This window comes from Macaca thibetana, chromosome 5, assembly GCF_024542745.1.
Source record: "Macaca thibetana thibetana isolate TM-01 chromosome 5, ASM2454274v1, whole genome shotgun sequence".
Lineage (NCBI taxonomy): Eukaryota > Metazoa > Chordata > Mammalia > Primates > Cercopithecidae > Macaca > Macaca thibetana.
This window is the reverse complement of record NC_065582.1, coordinates 43,503,546-43,522,118: the sequence shown is the minus strand read 5'-3', so window position 1 is coordinate 43,522,118 and position 18,573 is coordinate 43,503,546. Positions and strand designations below refer to the sequence as shown.

The following is an 18,573-nucleotide window of genomic DNA, read 5'->3' as shown; positions in this document are numbered from 1 at the left end:
ATTTCAACTTTTCCTTTAGATTCAAGGGGTACACGTGCAGGTTTGTTACATGGGTATATTGAGTGATGCTGAAGTTTGGGATATAGACTATCCCATCACCCAGATAGTGATCATAGTACCAAACAGTTAGTTTTTCAAACCTTGCCCCCTTCCTCCCTCCCCACTCTATTAGTCCCTGGTGTCTCTTGTTGCTATGTTTATGTCCCTGAGTACCCAATATCCAAGCTCCCACTTCTAAGTGAGAACATTGTAGTATTTTGTTTTCAGTTCCTGTGTTAATTTGCTTAGAATAATGGGCTCTAGCTGTATCCATGTTGCTGCAAAGGATGTGATTTTGTTCTTTTTTATGGCTGTGTAGTATTCCATGGATGTATATGTACCACATTTTCTTTATCTAATCACCTAGGTTGATTCCATGTCTTTGTTATTTTGAATAGTGCAATGATAAACATGTGAGTGTATGTATCTTTCTGATAACATGATTTATTTTGCTTTGGATATATATGCAGTAATGAGATTGCTGGGTTGAATGGTAGTTCTAACTTCTCTGAGGAATCTCCAAAACTGCTTTCCACAGACACTGAACTAATTTATATTCACACTAATAGTGCGTCAGTGTTCTCTTTTTTTCTGTAGTATCTCCAGTATCTGTTGTTTTTTCACTTTTTAATAATAGCCATTCTGACTGGTGTGAGGTGGTGTCTCATTGTGGTTTTGATTTGCGTTTCTCTGATGATTAGTGATGTTGAGCTTTTTTTTAACTGTATTTGTTGGCCACTTGTATGTCTTCTTTTGAGAGGCAGACACTGCTTTAAATGCTTACTGCATGTGGAATAATTTAATTCTCACAGCAACCCCTTGATGTTGGTTTTATTATTACCCTCATTTTCACAAGAGGCAACAGTGGCACAGAACAGTTAAACAACCTGGACAAGGTCACCACAGCTAGAAAGTGACAGAATCTAAACCCACAAGTGTAGCTCCAAAGCCCTCACACTTAACTCGTTACACTCTACTACACATTAGTTTTAGGTAGTACAGTGTGAAACAGGGAAAGGGGACATAAGTGAAAAATCAAAGCTGGACTCCTCTTTTTGTGCCTATGTGAAAGACAGGGGGAGGGATGGGGGGAGGGGGATGAGGGGAGGGGGAGGGGGCAAACCACAGAACACAGAAAATGATTGGAGGGACTGGTTTCTCGACTCTCCCAAGGATGGTACATAACTAGTGCCAGGGCAGATGCATTAGGGAGAAGTTAGTTCAATACACACAATGGATGCCCTAGGACATCAGGGCTTAATTCTCTAACTGGGCAGAGAGACACTGAGTGGAAGCAGGATTGGATGTTATCAACCCATTCAATCTAGAAACTATTTCATCTGGAAATAATCTGGGGGTCCACTTGGTAAAATAATATGGGGCAAACTAACCAGACTCAGAAAGACAAATAGGTAACAATTCTTGATGAAGAGATGTTGACTGTCTGTAGAATTACAGTTATCAACCTACAGTTAGAAAACAGATGGTGCATTTTAAATCACTCCTGTAAGTGAGCTGACCTGTAAATTGTCATTAATGCACCAGTTCTTCACTTGCTCTGCTGTGTAATCAGCCTTTTATCTCCTATCAGGGAAATCCATTAGCCACAGGCATCTCCACTATTTGTGTCTCTTCCCAGCTATTAAAACATTATTGTATTAAATAATTCACCCTTGATGATTGGTCTTCACTTTCATTAGCACTACATTCAGGGAAAAATAAGAATAGATATTTACAGTAGATACTGTAGAATTATGAATGTTAACTCTCTTTTGCTAGGAAATCAGAAAGTAGCAGCTTCAGATGTAGAGCAGGATTTGTTGACTTCCTGCTTGATTTCCACCTCTCCACATCACTCACAGAGCCCAGCCCTGGGGAAAGGGAAAGGGAAGAACGCTTGCTTACTATCGTGCCCACACACAGACACATTCATAATACCTGCATCTCCTTCCTGTCACAAAGATAAACATTTAAACAGAAGAAGGAAGAGTCTCCCCAGACCCCAATCCCCTCCCTATACACCATATAGTTCAGTTTTTCTTTCATTCCCGCTGCTCCTTCTCTCACAGGGATACATGTGAACTAAACTTACATAAAATTGTCAGGTAAATGTATACCAGGTGACAGACTCAATGTTAAAAAGACTATGATTTTTATCAAAATTAAATATGGCTATTAAACAGCCATACTGATTCAGTTGCATGCATCAAGCTAAAGTTGGGTTATTGTGTGGAAAGTATACGTTTAGGAGAGGAAGTTATCTTTTTTAATATTTATATTCACAGTCTTTTTCCCTCTCTCAGAAATAAAGAAAAAAAGAGGCTTAGTAGATTTTATAAATATAAAAACATTATATAAAACATGGCTTCACTTTTCTTTTTGTTTATATGCTAGTTATTGTCCTTTTCTTAGTTTTGAGGTATAATTGACAAAAAGTGCATCTATTAAAGGTGTACAACATGATGTTTTGATATATGTATATATTGCAAAATGATTACTACAATAAAGCTATTTAACATATCCATCACCTCACAGTTACCTTTTTGTGTATGATCTTAAGAATATTTAAGATCTAATCACTTAGCAAATTTTAAATATGCAATACGTTATTATTATCTACAGTAACGATGCTGTACATTCAGTGTCCAGAACTTACTGGCTTATAACTGCAAGTCTGCATCCTTTGGCCAACATCTCCCCATTTCTCCAACTCCCTGGCTCCTGGTAACCTCCCTTCTACTCTGTTTCTATGAGTTTGACTCTTTTAGATTCCACATATAAGTGAGATTATGCAGTATTTGTCTTTCTGTGTCTGGTTTATTTCACTTAGCATAATGTCCTCCAGTTCATCCATGTTATATGCTAATTTAAAATGTAAGATGAAAAGGTTACCTTCTAATAACTTTGATGGAAACTTAATGTGCGCAATCATAGGTTCAGGTTACTCAAACCCGCACAGACTGTTTCAGACTGTTTAGTGAAATGTGCCAAAATGAACTGTAAATTGGCTTATTCTAACCTAGAGGAAAGAGGAAAGCTGTGAGGAATTGAGCTTCCACGCCATGAAGGGCTGGAGGCAGAGATACTCAGAGGCCTTTAGGACCAAACTTTGCTCCCTAATTTTTGACCAAAGGATTTGGTCTTGTCAATCCTGAGTGTGGTTTGGGAACCAAAGGACCTGCTATTGCTAAATATTCTCTTAAGGAGAACACATGATTAAGTTCCTCCAGCTTGGTTACCAATAGGCAAGGGAGTAGCAAGGAACCAGTCTTTCCAACTCTGGATCGACCCTACCCTGTCAAGGAGCATCCCCTGGTAGCTGGTGCTGAAGAAAGAACTAAAGGGCAAGGGAAAAGCCTGGCTAGGACAAGACTGCCCCAACTCATCCCGTGTCTCCAGCTCACTTCAGTGAAGTCTGAGAAGTCCCAGACCAGCAACGCAACTGGCCTTCTTGGGACAGTAGTCTTTAATGGGGGAGGAAGTTTATCAATGTCACCTCTGTCACCTCTCGAGCATTTGAAAACTGCTTACCAGGTACTTCCCTTCCCGTAGTCAGAAGCTACCCTCAGCTTCAAGGGGAGATTTGTCTTCACTTGCTTTAGAACAAACACCACTGAGCACAAGGTAGAGAAACTGACTCAATGTGAAGCAACTGAGACAATCAGATGGCTAGTATCTTTTCAAGTGGTTTAGGTTTTATTATCATCTTACGCATCTCACACATGTGTGTCCATTAATTATGCAACCATAATTGGAAACAAATTATAAAAAATAATCATCGTACATGACACTAATGGCTGTATACATTGTTTCTGTTCATAGTGATGGGATCAAAAGTTGAAGAATTTTCTATCATAGACAGCCAATTACTAGGCTGATTAGTAATACTAGTCTAATACAACTACTAATGATGACTGCAGCCTTGAAAGCTGCCCCTTGATCTCTTTCGCTGACCTGGACCTCTCTCTTCTATGAACTCCTATTAAGCTCAGTTCGAACCACAGTTTAGCAGTCAATTTCTTCTCTAAATTTCTGCCATATTCTTGATTCTTGTTTGCCCAAATAAGTTTTAAGTTTCTTCAAGGCAATTATTACGCCCACTTCTTTTTCCTCTTACCTATGTTACTTAGGATATAATATTCAAGAAAAAGTAATTGTGTGCTGATAATATGTTTTAAAACAAACTGTGGGCCGAGGCGGGCAGATCATGAGGTCAGGAGATCGAGACCATGGTGAAACCCCGTCTCTACTAAAAATACAAAAATTAGCCTGGCATGGTAGCGGGCGCCTGTAGTCCCAGCTACTCGGGAGGCTGAGGCAGGAGAATGGCGTGAACCTGGGAGGTGGAGCTTACAGTAAGCCGAGATAGTGCCACTGCACTCCAGCCTGGTGACAGAGCGAGACTCCATCTAAAAAAACAAACAAACAAAAAACCGTGTCTCCCAAGAGGCATGCTTAGGAGCATAAACTGGAAGGAGCCTTCAAGGGGAGGCCAACCCAGACTGAAAGTGCCTTGTGTTCTCTACCAGTTGTGCAGTCTCGAGGGACAAAATCTCTCTGAACCTAGGTTTTCTCATGTAAAGTGAAGGTAATACCTCCAAAGCTAGTCATGCCTGTTACGTGGGATTACGCATCAAGTAACCATAATTAGCTACTCAATAAAAATTATTCTACCCCAGAAAAACAAGGTTTCTTATGCAGAGATGTGAGAATTCAAACCTATTGAATTTAAGAACTGCTGAAATGGAAACTAATAGGAGACACAGTCAGATCAAGGGAACATGTAGTCAGCCTAGAAACAGAGCCTGGTATGTATATATTCTGTATACATATGTGTTTGTGAATACACATGCATATATGTATATCAGTCCAATAGTCACAGTGCCTTATAAACCTACTTGCTGAGGGGCTGGCTCTCTAAGAAACCAAGTCATATAAAATCAGTTGATAGAAGAGCTAGCAGTGCCCCTACTTACTCAAGCGGTGCTTACATGATTCTGAATGGGTGAACATGTAGGCCAATGTTTGTCAAATACCCCAAGGTAATGATGTGACCATCACCACATATGAAGATGGTGTCATCTATGACTCCGAGGATGACTTTCAGCAGCAGTCAGAGCTTGCACTCCACATGTTTCAAGAGGTCTTGCTTGCTCAATTGTCCTTTATGGCTGGAGAGAGGAGAAGTGAGGCTTTGGTCTGTCGTTCTAATGGTAAAAACTCAAAGTGTTACTGACCTTTCTCTGCCAGTTATGGACTTATTTAAATAAATTGATGGTCTGCAGAATTTGGGGGCTTGAGCCCATGACAACAACATCCAATACATGGTTTCCTTAGACTGCAATTACACAGAATTAGACTGATATGTTTCTACAGTGTGGACAGTTATCTTTGACCTACTTTGTCTTTCAGAGGGAGTAGGAAAGAAGCCTAGATATACAGGTAGCTTCCTTTCATTCCTCTTCTTAGAGTAAGCAAGATGTAGTTGGGGAGAAAGTATGAGTTACCTACTATGGAGACTGGCAGTCATATGGAGACTGCACAACTGGTAGAGAACAGGGTTCCACAGAAAGAAAGGTTTCAAACTGCTTGATCAACTGTCCTAGTACTGTTCACTAGGGTTTAAAACCCAACCGCCTGACTTCACAGCCAAAATGCTTAACTCAGCCCTATTGCTTCTTCATCTTAATTACCATCCTATACTACTTTTCAAGTTTTAGAATCTCTCTCCTTCAATATTCTCTATTATATGCTGCTGATAAAGACCATAATAACGGCTGCTAAACATAGTATTAGTGATAAACCACATCAAAGGAAAGCAAAGATATGCAAATTTTTAAGTGATGTTAGACATAACAGAGAATCAGAACCATGCAAATGAAAAGAAAACTGAAGTAAGCATGAGATCCGTTGAGAAACATTGGAAGTTTCTATCTACCTTTTCGTTCTCCTCAAATTAAAAATTTTCTTTCAGTAGAAAATTTATTGCAAAAAATCTACTTCTATTTAATGAAGTGTTTTCTATGTTAGTAATCTCCTTTGAAATATTATAACTGTGAAATAATTTCTAAGTTGAATTTTAATTATTTGTGCATATGTCCTATTTTCCCTATTAAACCATAAGATCTTTAATGAAAGGACCAATGTCAGATTAATCTTTGTAGTATTCACAATACACAATAGGTTTCAATAAAAGGATGATTATTTTGTTTAATATTATTAAAAAACTGTAATTTATTTTTCATAGCAAATAAAAGGTAAGAGGTTATGAGTCAGGTTGAGTTCCTAACCTCCTAACCATTCATTTATCATTTGAATCATTCTAATCATTCATTACTCATCTACCTTTCTATTGCCCTCCTTCCAATACATATTTATTGAATACTTGGCATTGAAGATAAGGTAATGAATAAGACATGCACAATTCCAATTCCTGGCCTATTAGAAGTTAAAATCTAGTGGACACTTGCCACTTGTACACAACTTGGATGAAATAGCTCTTGTTAAGATTAATATGAAATTCCAAGTAATGAACTTATAAGTACAGTTTTTAAAGCTGGACAAGGCCTTAATTTATCCTCACAGACAGGAACTCCATGGACTGAGGAAGATACACTGACAAAATAAAGAAGAACAATAATTTCTGCCCTTGCCTAAATGAGAGATATGTTATTAAGATAATTGAGGTAATGTATTTGAAAGCACACTGGGTCCATGATAATCTGAATGCTTCTGTGCCCCTAAAATTTGTATATTGAAATCCAAACCCCTGGGTGCTGGTATTCGGAGATAGGACTTTGGGAAGTGATTAGGTCCTGAGGGTGGAGCCCTTATAAATGAATTAGTGCTCTTATAAAAGAGGCCCTAGAGAGCTGCCTTGCCCTTTCCACCTTCTAAGGACACAGCAAAAAGCAGCCATCTATGACCCAGAAAGCAGGCCTTTCCCAGACACTGAATCTGCCTTCATCTTGGACTTCCCAGCCTCCAGAACTGTCAGAAATAAATTTCTATTGATTATAAGCCACCCAGTTTGTGGTATTTTTTTACGGTAACCTGGATGAACTAAGACACGATCTAAGTAGTAAAAAGTGATACTTCAGGGAAAGTTTCACTGCTCTCACTGCTGGCCATGGTAAACATCAGACTCATTTACACACAAGATTATAAAATTATAGATTATGTATGGTTATAGAATCCTAAAGTTTTAAGTCTTAGGACTCAGCCCATGATTAAGATTTGAAGTAGTTGGCCAGCTGCTGCATTTCAGATGAGTGCTTTTGCGGAATCTTGATGTCCTCCTGGGATTCTTTTCTATTTTTCTCTATTAAGTGTCAAATGTAACATTCGCATGGCTCTTTACAGTTTACAATATGCTTCCACAAAAATTAACTCATTTCATCTTATCATAATTTTCATTTTACAGAGGTAAAAACTGAGGCTGAGAAGGGTTAAAGAAAACCTACTTTTACATCACTGGTACTGGCTGCCAACTAAACCAGAATTTTATGTCTTTTCATCATACTGAGCTACCTCTCTACAAAGAGAGTGTGAGAGAAAGTGAACTCAGTTCCTTCAAAGTGGCTTCATAATAAAGAATATGTCTCTGAAGTTAGAGCATATAACAAGAAAACAGCAGTTTTAAAAATAGCTCCAACCCAACTTTTTGGACAGATGCATCCATTCATTTGTCCAACCATGCATTCACTTTCATTCAAAACATTCAAAAACATTCAAAAAATGTTTTTGAGTGACTTCAACTGTCAGGCACTATTTTGGGTATGGGGATCATGACAGTGACTAAAACAGATACAGTCCCTGCTCTCTTGTGATGCTTACATTCTAGTTGGAGAACACAGATAAACAAATTAACAAATGACTAAGATGTCATGAGATAATAAATGCTAACAGGAATATATGATGGTTAATTTTAATGTGTCAACTTGACTGAACTATGGGATGCCCAGATAGCTGGTAAAACATTGTTTCTGGGTGTATCTGTTTGGGTATGTCTGGAAGATATTAGTATTCAAATTAGTACACTGAGTAAAGAAGATCCACCCTCACCAATGGGGGCAAGTGTCATTCAATCCGCTGAGGGCCTGTATTGAACAAAAAGGCAGAAGTAGGGTGAATTTACTCCTGTTTTGAGCTGGGACATCCAACTTGTCCTGCACTTGGACACTGGGACTCTGGGTTCTTGGGTCTTTTGGCTCCAGGACCTATACCAGTCACCACCCACAGCCTCTAGTTCTTAAGCCTTCAAACTCAGACTGGAGCTAAGAGTTATACTATTGGTTCCTCTGATTCTCAGGCCTTTGGCCTTGGACTGAATTACATCACTGGATTTTCTGTTTTCCCAGCTTCCGGATAGCAGATAGTGGGACTTCTAGGCTCCATAATTGCATGAGTCAATTCCCATAATAAATCTCTCTCTCTAGGAGGCTACTATGCGCTGGAGCTCACTCCTTTTCTCCTGCTCAAGGACATGTGTCCATAAGCTCTCCCTTATTTTTTCTGTATCAGTTTTTCTCTCCATAACTGGGTTAATCCTACTGACACAAATGTGCTACTAATTTTCCCAATTTAAACAAAATCTTCTCTTCATATTTTATTACTTTGTTAGTAACCCATTTTCTGTACCCTTTACAGAAACATTTCTCCAAAAGAGTTATCAATTATCACTGTCTTTAGCTCTTCTTCCATTCTTTCCTCAACCCATCCAATCAGGCTTTCAACTACACAACTTTGATGAAATAGCTCTTGTTAAGGTCCCCAATGACCTCTGTCTTCTTAAAACCAATGGTCAATTCTGAAACTTCATTTTATTTGAACTATTAGCAGCAACTGAAGTAGTTGATCACTCTCCTCTTTTTGAAATACATTCTCTGCTAAACTTCTAGGACACCAAAATTTTCAGTGTTCCTCCTAAGCAAACTGGCCATTCCTTGGTCTACTTTGTGAATCTCTTACTATTGCAGTGTCCTAGCACTTGATCCTCTGATACCTTTCCTTTTTTATTATCACTTTCTTCCAGTCTAATTTAAAATCCATCTAGATGCTGACCTCTCCCAAATATATATCTCTAGTTAAGACCTCTTTCCTGAATTCCAGACTCATGTAGTCCATTGCTTACCTGATGTCTCTACTTAGATGTCTGAAAGTCAGTGGAATCCAAGTATCTCCTATGCTGAATTCTCCTTATGAGTTCCTTCAACCTGCTCAACCCTAAAGTCTTCCCTATCTTAGTAAATGGCCACTCTACACTTCCAGTTGCTCAGGACTGGAGTCACCTTTGACTCTTCTCTTTCCCAAAAAACCTTCATTCAATGTCTCAGTTCTACTTTCCACTTCTACTTACAACTACCTCCTACCAGATTTACTCAAACACTCTGGTCCAAGCTAACAGGATCACTTGCCATAATATCATTAGCTTTCTAACTGGTCTTCCTGCTTCCACCATGGTCTCCTTACAATCTGTTCTCAACCCAGCATCCAGAATCATCCTTTAAAAAAGTACAGCAGAACATGCTATTCCTTTTATCAAAACCCATTTAATGGTTTCCTGTCTCTCTCAAATTAAAATTCCAAGTCCTTATAAAGGACTTTAAGGTCCTAAATAATTTGTCCCCTTCTCTGTCTCTGACATCATCTTTATCTCTTCTCCCCCCTGTTCACTGTATTCCAGTCACACTGACCACCTTGGTGTTTCTTAAGGATACTGGGTATACCCTCAGGACATTTGCACTTAGTGTTCCCTCCACCTGGAACACTCTAACCCCAGAAGTCTCACTCCCTTATCTCTTCCAGGCCTTTGCTCAAATATCATTTTCTCAGTGAATCTGAACTTGACCGTCCTATTTAAAATAGCAACCCTCTCTCCCATCCCAATCCAGTACTACTTATTCCTCTACATTATTTTACTTTTGTCTTCAGCACTTACCACCCATCTCACACACTGTATTTCTACTCATTTGTTGGTTGTTTCTTTCCACTAGTATTCTCAAAATGCTGTTTTGAGAGCAAAGACACAACTGTTTTACTTATTGTTATATTCCCACACCCAGGACAGTGTCTGGCATGTAGAAATAACTCAGTATATATTATTGAATGAGTAATGAATAAGTTTAAATAACTTTTTTGAGGAATTCTGCTATAAAAAGAGAGCACAGAAATGGAGTGCAGGTAGGATAAGGTGAGGTTTAATTTTAAGATGTGTAATATTACAGAATGCTTATATGCTAATAGAAATAATCCAGTAGAGAGAGAAAATGTGATAATATAGGAGAAAAAGGAATCTCTGTATGAATCATATCATTAAGTAGGACATAAGAGATGACATAACTCAAAGAACTTCCTTTAGAGGAGAGAAAAGACAGTTTATCTATAGAAACAGGAGAAAAGGCAAAGAATATGGCTACAGATGCAGGTGGGTGGGATCACATAAAATTTCTCTGATTGCTTATTTCCTCGTCAGCCAATTTCCTTTTGGCAATACTTGATATGAAAAAAGAGGCACTGGAGATTTGAGAGGCAAGGAGAAGGTGTGAAATGATCCTCGAGAGTGGAAGAGTGAATTAATTAAAGGAAAGTAGTAGAATTGCCAGGCTCACTTGCATTTAGTTGTCATGAATTTCAAATGAGACCAGTCAGCATGGTAGTGTTTTTGTTCCAGCAAGTTCAGGTACATATGCAGGAAGGTGTAGAGTTAGATTTCAGTAGGGTTAGTACTTTTCCAGGCAAATATGAAGCAGTAGAGATGAGTAAGATTGTTGATGGTGCATGTAATAAAGGAATTATAATGATGGACCATGAGGTCTAGGCTGGGTAAGATGGGATGTGAGGGCATGGGGTGAGAGTTGGGGTATAGTTAGATGCATTGTAAAGGTGATAAAGTAAATGAATTGGCCATTCCAGTGAAGAACTTTTGGTTTGGGGAATAAATCATAAGGCTGTTAGTCAGAGAGGAAATTTGAAAATTGGATTATTGAGGGACGTAGTTATTGGCAATAACAAAGTGAAGGGCCTGGAGTAGCTGGCTGAGACAAAGTGGAGGGCAAGCTTGCTGGAGATGAGGTCAAGAATTTAGAGATCAGGGTATTGGAAGGACCAACTATGTGAATACTGAAAATACCAAGAATTTTTTAAGTATACTGTTAAAAAGAAAACAATGGGAAGATGCTAACATTTTTTTGGACTGATAGTGGCCTGGGGTTCTACCGATAATTACAACAAACAGGAGTAGCAGGTAGTATAGCTGTGTTGGCACAATCTTCAAAGGAACCAGGGTATTTTACGGAGAAGGCATGGGAAATGATCTGGAATTGGTAATGAGGTACAAGGAAGACACCTTCCCCCATTTCAAGGCTGTGTCAGAAACATGAATCATAGGACAGGTTTTGGTTGGAGCAAGAAAGTGAAGGAAATATTCTGAGAAAAGGTTGGGAATACAGCTGAGATTCCATCAGCAAAAATGGCCTTTGTTAACTCTTATGCCTGAATACCCAGAAATTTCCATTTTTATAATATGATAAAATAAGACAATACTACTTCCAGGAGTTGTATTAGTTTCTTGGACTTCTATAACAAAGCCCCCAAACTGGGCAACTTAAAACAACAGAAATGTATTGTTTCATGGTTCTAGAAGCCGTAAATCCGAAATCAAGCAGAGCCATGTTCCCTATGAAATCTATAGGAGAGAATCCTTCATCTCCTTTATATTCTGATGCTTGCCAGCAATCTTTGGTATTTCTTGTGGGTGTATCACTTTAATGTCTGCCTCCATCACCACATAGAGTTCTACCTGTGTGTCTCTGCCTTCTCTTCTTGTTCTTATAAGGACATCAATCATATTGGATTCAGGGTCCACCCTATTCCAGTATGTCCTCATCTTAACTAATAACTTTTGTAATTACCTTATTTCCAAACAAGACCACATTCTGATGTACTTGGAGTCAAAACCTCAACATATCTTTTTGGAGGAAACAATTCAACTCACAACAGGGGCATTGAGAAAAACAGTACACTGTTTATGGGATGTGTTCATATATATACATTTTTAAGAGATGGGTCTCCATATGTTGCTCAGGATAGTCTTGAACTGCTGGGCTCAAGTGATCCTCACACCTTTTCCTATCAAAGTGCTGGGATTATAGGTATGAGTCACCACATGCGGCCTTTGTTCACATTTTAAATCATTCAGGTTCTTGCTCAGTTACTTGCTTAGTAAATGAGTTCTTGCTCAGTTACTTGCTCATTACTTGCTCAGTAAATGAGGCCTGGTAACCCAAATGCTTAAGACATTTCCATTGTTTATAAAATGCAGACAACCTAAACAGAGAAAACGTGTTATATGCTATGCATATGATATAAAGTCATAATACCATATGTATCTAATGATGTGTGTGATAATGCCACTGAACCTACTGGGATAGCCCCGTTGACTCAGAAGGGAAGCATTAAACTTTTACATTGAGGGTCTTGGCAAGTCTTTCATTATTCTTGTAGCTCTATAATTTTAGAATGTTGAACGTTACAACTAAAGCTCCTGAGCCTATGGGTCTGTGAGTAGGGGAAAGCTTGTAATAAAGTGATGCCACAATTTTTATCAGCATGTTACCACACAGATATGGAAAGGAGGGCAAGAAGATTACTCTTTGGTTCTTTAATTACAAGTTGAAAAAGGGTCTCAGAGATTCCAGCCTCTGAGATACTCCAAAGTGTTACACCCTAGGCCTCAGCCACCTAGTTGTGGCTGTAACATCTCCCCTGCTCTTCTTAAATGAGTTACAAGAGTAAGAGATGCCACTCTTCCACAGCAGAGAAAACCTAGGTGATGCAGCCATTTATTGTGCACTTACCAGATGCTGAGCTCTATACAAGTCCCTTGATCTACTGCGAGTAGGGACCTCAGACAGGCCTGCATCCTGTGCCCACCAAGGGCTGCATCTGGGAAACTGTCCTGTGATCCCAGGTCTTGGAAATAAACAAATGGATGATTCCAGTTTCTCACATCTAGTAGCAGGTAGTTACATAATAAGTCTTTTCTTCCAAATTAATGCAAATAGTCTCTTTAGTTTCAATTTGACTAACTGCAAATTCTGCATTGGTGGAGTCCATGTCAATGAAGTTTGTTATGCTGAGGAAAGTGATCTGATTATTTGACTCTTCTTACCTTGTCAGAATGGAGCCAGCATTTCAAAAGGGAGGGTAAGGCTGAGGTTTATTACTTGAAGGTACTGTCTTTCATGAAAGATGCGGAATCCAACTGTTTAGTAGTATATCTATCCCTCCCTATTTCCTACTCAGCGGGTAAGAAATGAAGTCCCTCATTCTATTACTCTAATTGAATTCCAACTTGGGTAATTACACTATAATTACATAAATTTTCCCCACAGTTTTAATTCACTGATAAATAGTGTTAGTCAAACAGCTACATTACATTCCCAGAAACACATCCCCACTACATTTCAGTGATAAGCAGGGTGATTTATATTTGGAAGATGTGTGTATGAAAAGATGCACAGTTCATAAAGTATTTTAGGTATCATTCATGATTACATATGCTTTGCTCAGCATGAGATAACATTAATTTCTATGATAATCTTTCATCTAATTTCTCATATGCTTACTGCCAAAAGAAATAAGACAGCTAATTAGCATTTCTTGTTTTCAGAACGGTTTTTGTTTAGTTAACTAGAAGCCTGTATTGATTTGTATTTTTAATTTTTAAAGCACCTTTCATTATCTCTGGGCGATAGAAAGGAGGAGATGTTACTTCCCATTCTACAGATGGAAAAAATTGAGGCAGCCTTTCCCAAGGTGAGGAAGCTAGTTATCATCAGTACCAGCCTAGGAACCCAAGCTTCCTCTGATCCCCTGGTCCTAGGGCTCTTTCTGTTAAACACTATCAAACACTGGGTCACTATCAATCACTTTAGTTTTACTAATGAGAAAATAAAGAGTAGAGTAGTTGTAACCTGTGTCATGGGGTCATTTATTTGTAATATAATGATTTAGCCAGGAGCTGGAGGCCTAATGACTAGGTCCTGATGCTGTTCTTGGATCATGAAATTATGAAGCTTCTTCATATCTGAATATTATTATGTGGTACAATTCCAATATTGGAATAACAATTCAAAATATGGTGCAAAATAATTCAAATTTCATTTTTGTTCTAATGATCTTTCTTAAAACATTGTAGATAGCTTTTAATAAAAGATATTAAAGACAACATCAAAATACTCACAAAAAGCAGCAGGAGCAGGGGTGTTATAACGATGCCCTGAAAGAAATAAAAGAGAGGATGATCATTTATCAGCCTGGAAAGCAGGACACTTTCTTTGCCGTTTTAAACTCTGAGGCATGGGAGTGCTTATCTTCTCAATGCTGTTTAATAAAATCTAGGCAATAAAGAGGGGAGGGTCCCAATCTTAGCTTTCTCTTCCATAATACCTTAACATCTCTATTACAATTATTTGTTTTTGGCATCATAAAAGTACAACCACCAATCTGCCTTAGGTTCGTCTTTCCTTTTGTAAAGCTAAATTCCCTTCCACATTGCACATGGATCACACAGATAGAAGCTGGTGGCTGGCAAGCTTCCTCATTCCAAGGCTTTCAACTCTAACTTGGATAAAATGCCCCTTTTTGAGAGAAGACAGGTGGTTTAGTCCCAGTTGGGGTCCTCTCCTGAGCAAAGACCACGTCAGTTGTGATGAATGAGATGTCGTGATTTTGTAATGTGAACTGATCTCCCCTAGGAAATGAGCTGGGATCTCAAAACTCATTTCACTTGATTAGACTTCATGTCTCCATGGTGGAAGGCAAGTCTTTCATCTAATTCAGCCACATAGGACCACCTCGGTCCCTCTGCCTCCCCTAGGCAGAAATGAGCAAAAGATTTGTTTTCTTCAATGACAGGGAACAGTTTGAGGCTGTTGCCAATGAAGCAGAATACCAGCTTTCAGGTTTCTTGAAGGCAAACACTTTAAAACTAAGTGTTTGAGTTGGGAGTTGAAATGACAGGCTTCAGTTTTGGAGCAGTAGATGATTATCTGCCCGTCTTAGTTTTTCCTTTATCTCTCAACACTTCATTATGATTTATACAAAAAAAAGCATTTCAGATTTTTATTAATGAATTCTACTTGGAATTTTAAAATTTCAGAGAATCTGAGGTTGTGCATGCCTAAGAGAGAAAAGAGAGAGACAGACAGACAGACAGACACACACACAGAAAAAGAGAGAGAGAGACAGAGAGACAGATAGACAGAAGTACTATACCCAGACAGTGTCCAAGATCCAGATCTGGGACTACTTCTTTACTTTTGGAAGAAAAAAAGTCCTTTTTTATCCTTTTTGTATTTACATGAAAGTCCCTGTGTCATAATAGTCACTCAATTGTTTTGCATGTGGCCCAGGAAGGACTGGCTTACCTTAAACGAACAATGCTACCATGTCTTTCTTGGGCATATACACATGTGAATATCCATAGACTTGTTTTATTATTAAACAATAGAATGAATGTTTTTTATTGTGCACACTTTTGCAATTGGCCAAAGAGAATACAGTATCTTAATCTAAGAATCACTTTAAATCCTACTTATTAAAACAGGTATTGTGGCCTATCAACTCCATTGGTATCTATGAAACAGGTTCTCATTAACACATTTAAGAGAGCCAAATGTGCTAAATGACAAATAATTGATAACTTAGAAGGGCTACTGTCCTTCAATGACTTGTACTAAGTTCAGACTTTAGGAGGAATTCCAAACTTTAAAGGGCCACATGAAAATGAAAATACCTGGCTGACTCAGTCTATTCCCCCATGGGAGGCATTCAATTTCAAGCAGATTTGTTTAAACATATAATTAAACATCCACTTATATACTGGGTACTGGGCTCATCCAGGAGATTCAAGAATGAATACAACATGGTCCCTATGCTTAAACGCTTATAATCCAGTAGAGGACACTGATCTATAAACAAGGTTCAATATAGAGTGCTATAACTGCTGCAACCGGCGCTGCCACAACTACCAGTGCGCATTGTCCAGGGGCCTGAGGAGTGATACCCCCCACCCCTGTGCCACTGCATCTAGCACCCATGGGGGGCCTGAGAATAGGCCCACTCTGCCTGCACGTGCACATCATCTGAAGGTCTGGAGATCGACATGTGCCACTCACTGGCATCTGCAGGCACCATCTGCAGACCAGAGGTCAGGCCAGCCCCACCTGCCAGCAGTGCGCTGGCACTTCTGCACATCATATGGGGGCCTAGGGATTGACCCACACTGCTCGCTGCCACTGGCACCTGTGCGCACCATTGGGAGGCCTCAAGAGAAGCCCACCCTGCCTGTTGTCTCCACTACCAGCACCAACATAGACCCTCAAGGGGACTAAGACTAGGCCTCGCTTACCTGCTGCTGCCACCTGCACAGGTCATCTGAGAACCTGAGGATTAATCCATCGCTCCCGCCAGCACCCATGTGCACCATGTGGGGGCCTGAGGACGGGCCTCCGTGTGTGCCGCTAATGTGCATGTTGTCTGGGGTCCTTGGGATTGACCCACACTTCCTTATCACCATTGGTGCTTGTGTGGACCATTGGGAGACGTGAGGAGAGACCTCTCTCACCTGCCACTGCAGCCACCAGTGCCTGTGGACAACATTCTAGGGCCTGGGAATTAATCTGCCCCACCTACTGCTGCTGACACCTGTTTGCATCGTCGGTGGGCCTTAGGAGAAGTTGTCCCTCTTTTACCACTGCTGCTGCCAGCACCCATGCACAGTGTCGGCACCCACTCTGCCCACTACTGCCAGCACCTATGCAAACCATCCAGGGCCTAAGGGCATGTCCACACTGCACTCCACCACCACCTCTGGGGTCCATGGACTGGACTTCTGGAGTCCCTATCCCTAAAAATGCCTCATCACAGCCTCCACTAACAACCACAACAGACACCACTGAGCAGATTACAGCTGAAGAAATACAGAGACTACATTACTGTGCCCATCCAGAATCAAAGCCAAGGCAACCTACCAAACTAACACTATAGATATATCTATAGGAAAAAGTCTTTCCCTACTAAAGTCAATCCATAAAACTGGAAGAAGCAACTGTTATGCCAGATGTGCAGTAAGGACAAAAAAATATGAAAAAGCAAGAAAACATGACACCTTCAAAGGAATGCAACAATTCTCTGGTAACAGATCCAAAGCAGAAGGAAATTTATGAAATGCCTGAAAAAGAATTCAACATAATGATATTAAAGAAAATCAGTGAGATAGAAGAGTGTTGTTATCCACAGGTTTTCCTCCCTGAATACTTCTAATGGATAGTCACCAATACGTGATAGTTTCTTTGCAGCTCTTCCAAGGACTTATGATATTTGTTCCCAAAATAGTAAAAATTTCATAGCAAATAGGAAGTATTTGCTAATTCTGGATTTAATATTCCTTCTTATTTTCTCAAGAATAGCTGTTCAAGTTCATTAAGAGTGAGTCACTGTATAATGCTGAAACCTACTTTTCCGTTGTATTAGGAAGAGAGTCATCCAGGAGGCATCCACTTTGAGAAGAGCACCATAATTTTTAGCAAAGTCATCACAATTATTAAAATAATAAAAACTAACATTTATGTAGTACTTATGTTCGGTATTGTACCAAGGACTTTAGGTATGTTATTTTATGTAATCCTCACAACAACTCTCTGACATAGGTACTATTATTATATTATCCCATCTACTAGGTAAGAATGCTGAGCCTCAGAGAGACTGAGTGAAGTAGGAAGAAGCAATGCCAGGAATTGAACCTCCCATTGGCTCCAGAGCCTGTGCTCTTGAACAGTGTAAATAAAATCTTTGCAATGTTAAGCTATTTCCTCAGGGTTGTATTTTAAGAGTTAATCTGAAAGGAGCTTCAGGCTCAGTATGTCTTTTTGATGACATAAAACAAATTGAGAGGTAAGCCTTCATGTCATATGGCAGACACATTTTTTTGGAGTCAAGTTTTTGCAAATATCAGTGGTAAAAATGGTGAGCTAAACATTCAAACTGCATCAGCAAAAATCATTGAAAACTAGAAAATTAAATAAACATGTTATTTTCTTTTGAGTATATGCAGCTCAATTTAATTATTTCTCTTTTCTCTTTCCTAAGTAAATTCTCCTGAAAATGGATAAAACCAAAGCAGTAGGAGATAAGCACTTCTAGCAAAAGATGTTTCCTCCTCCTTGCAGATTCAAGATCAAGGCATAATTTTAGCATCCTTGCAATTGGGATGGTGTATAAAGCTTTCTGATTGCAACACTTGAAGAAGTCAAGTCACAAACTGACTGGCTTTCATTGTCTCCTGCAAAAACTTTCAGAAAATCCATTTACACCTCAGATGTGAATGACTAGGTGAATGTATTTCAATGACTTTAGTGGAAAGAAAAAGCATGTTAAATCTTAGATACAGATTTAGTTGCATCAAAATACTAACAAAAAGCCCCAAATAACAACAAGACGACAAAACTGCTAATGTGCTTCTCTCATCTA

The 18,573-nt window shown here is 39.2% G+C and overlaps 1 protein-coding gene and 1 long non-coding RNA gene across 6 annotated transcripts in view; one reads left to right on the top strand and one right to left on the bottom strand.

The window, feature by feature from the left end:
• The window catches only part of SLC10A7 (solute carrier family 10 member 7), a 259,177-nt gene that overhangs the window by 55,800 nt on the left and 184,804 nt on the right, over positions 1-18,573 (bottom strand). For both annotated transcript variants that reach the window (XM_050791779.1, XM_050791780.1), the window contains exon 6: positions 14,285-14,320. In XM_050791779.1, the coding sequence (XP_050647736.1) occupies positions 14,285-14,320 (36 nt within the window). The remainder of the gene's footprint in view (positions 1-14,284; positions 14,321-18,573) is intronic.
• The window catches only part of LOC126955335 (uncharacterized), a 101,462-nt gene that overhangs the window by 67,833 nt on the left and 15,056 nt on the right, over positions 1-18,573 (top strand). The window lies entirely within an intron of this gene.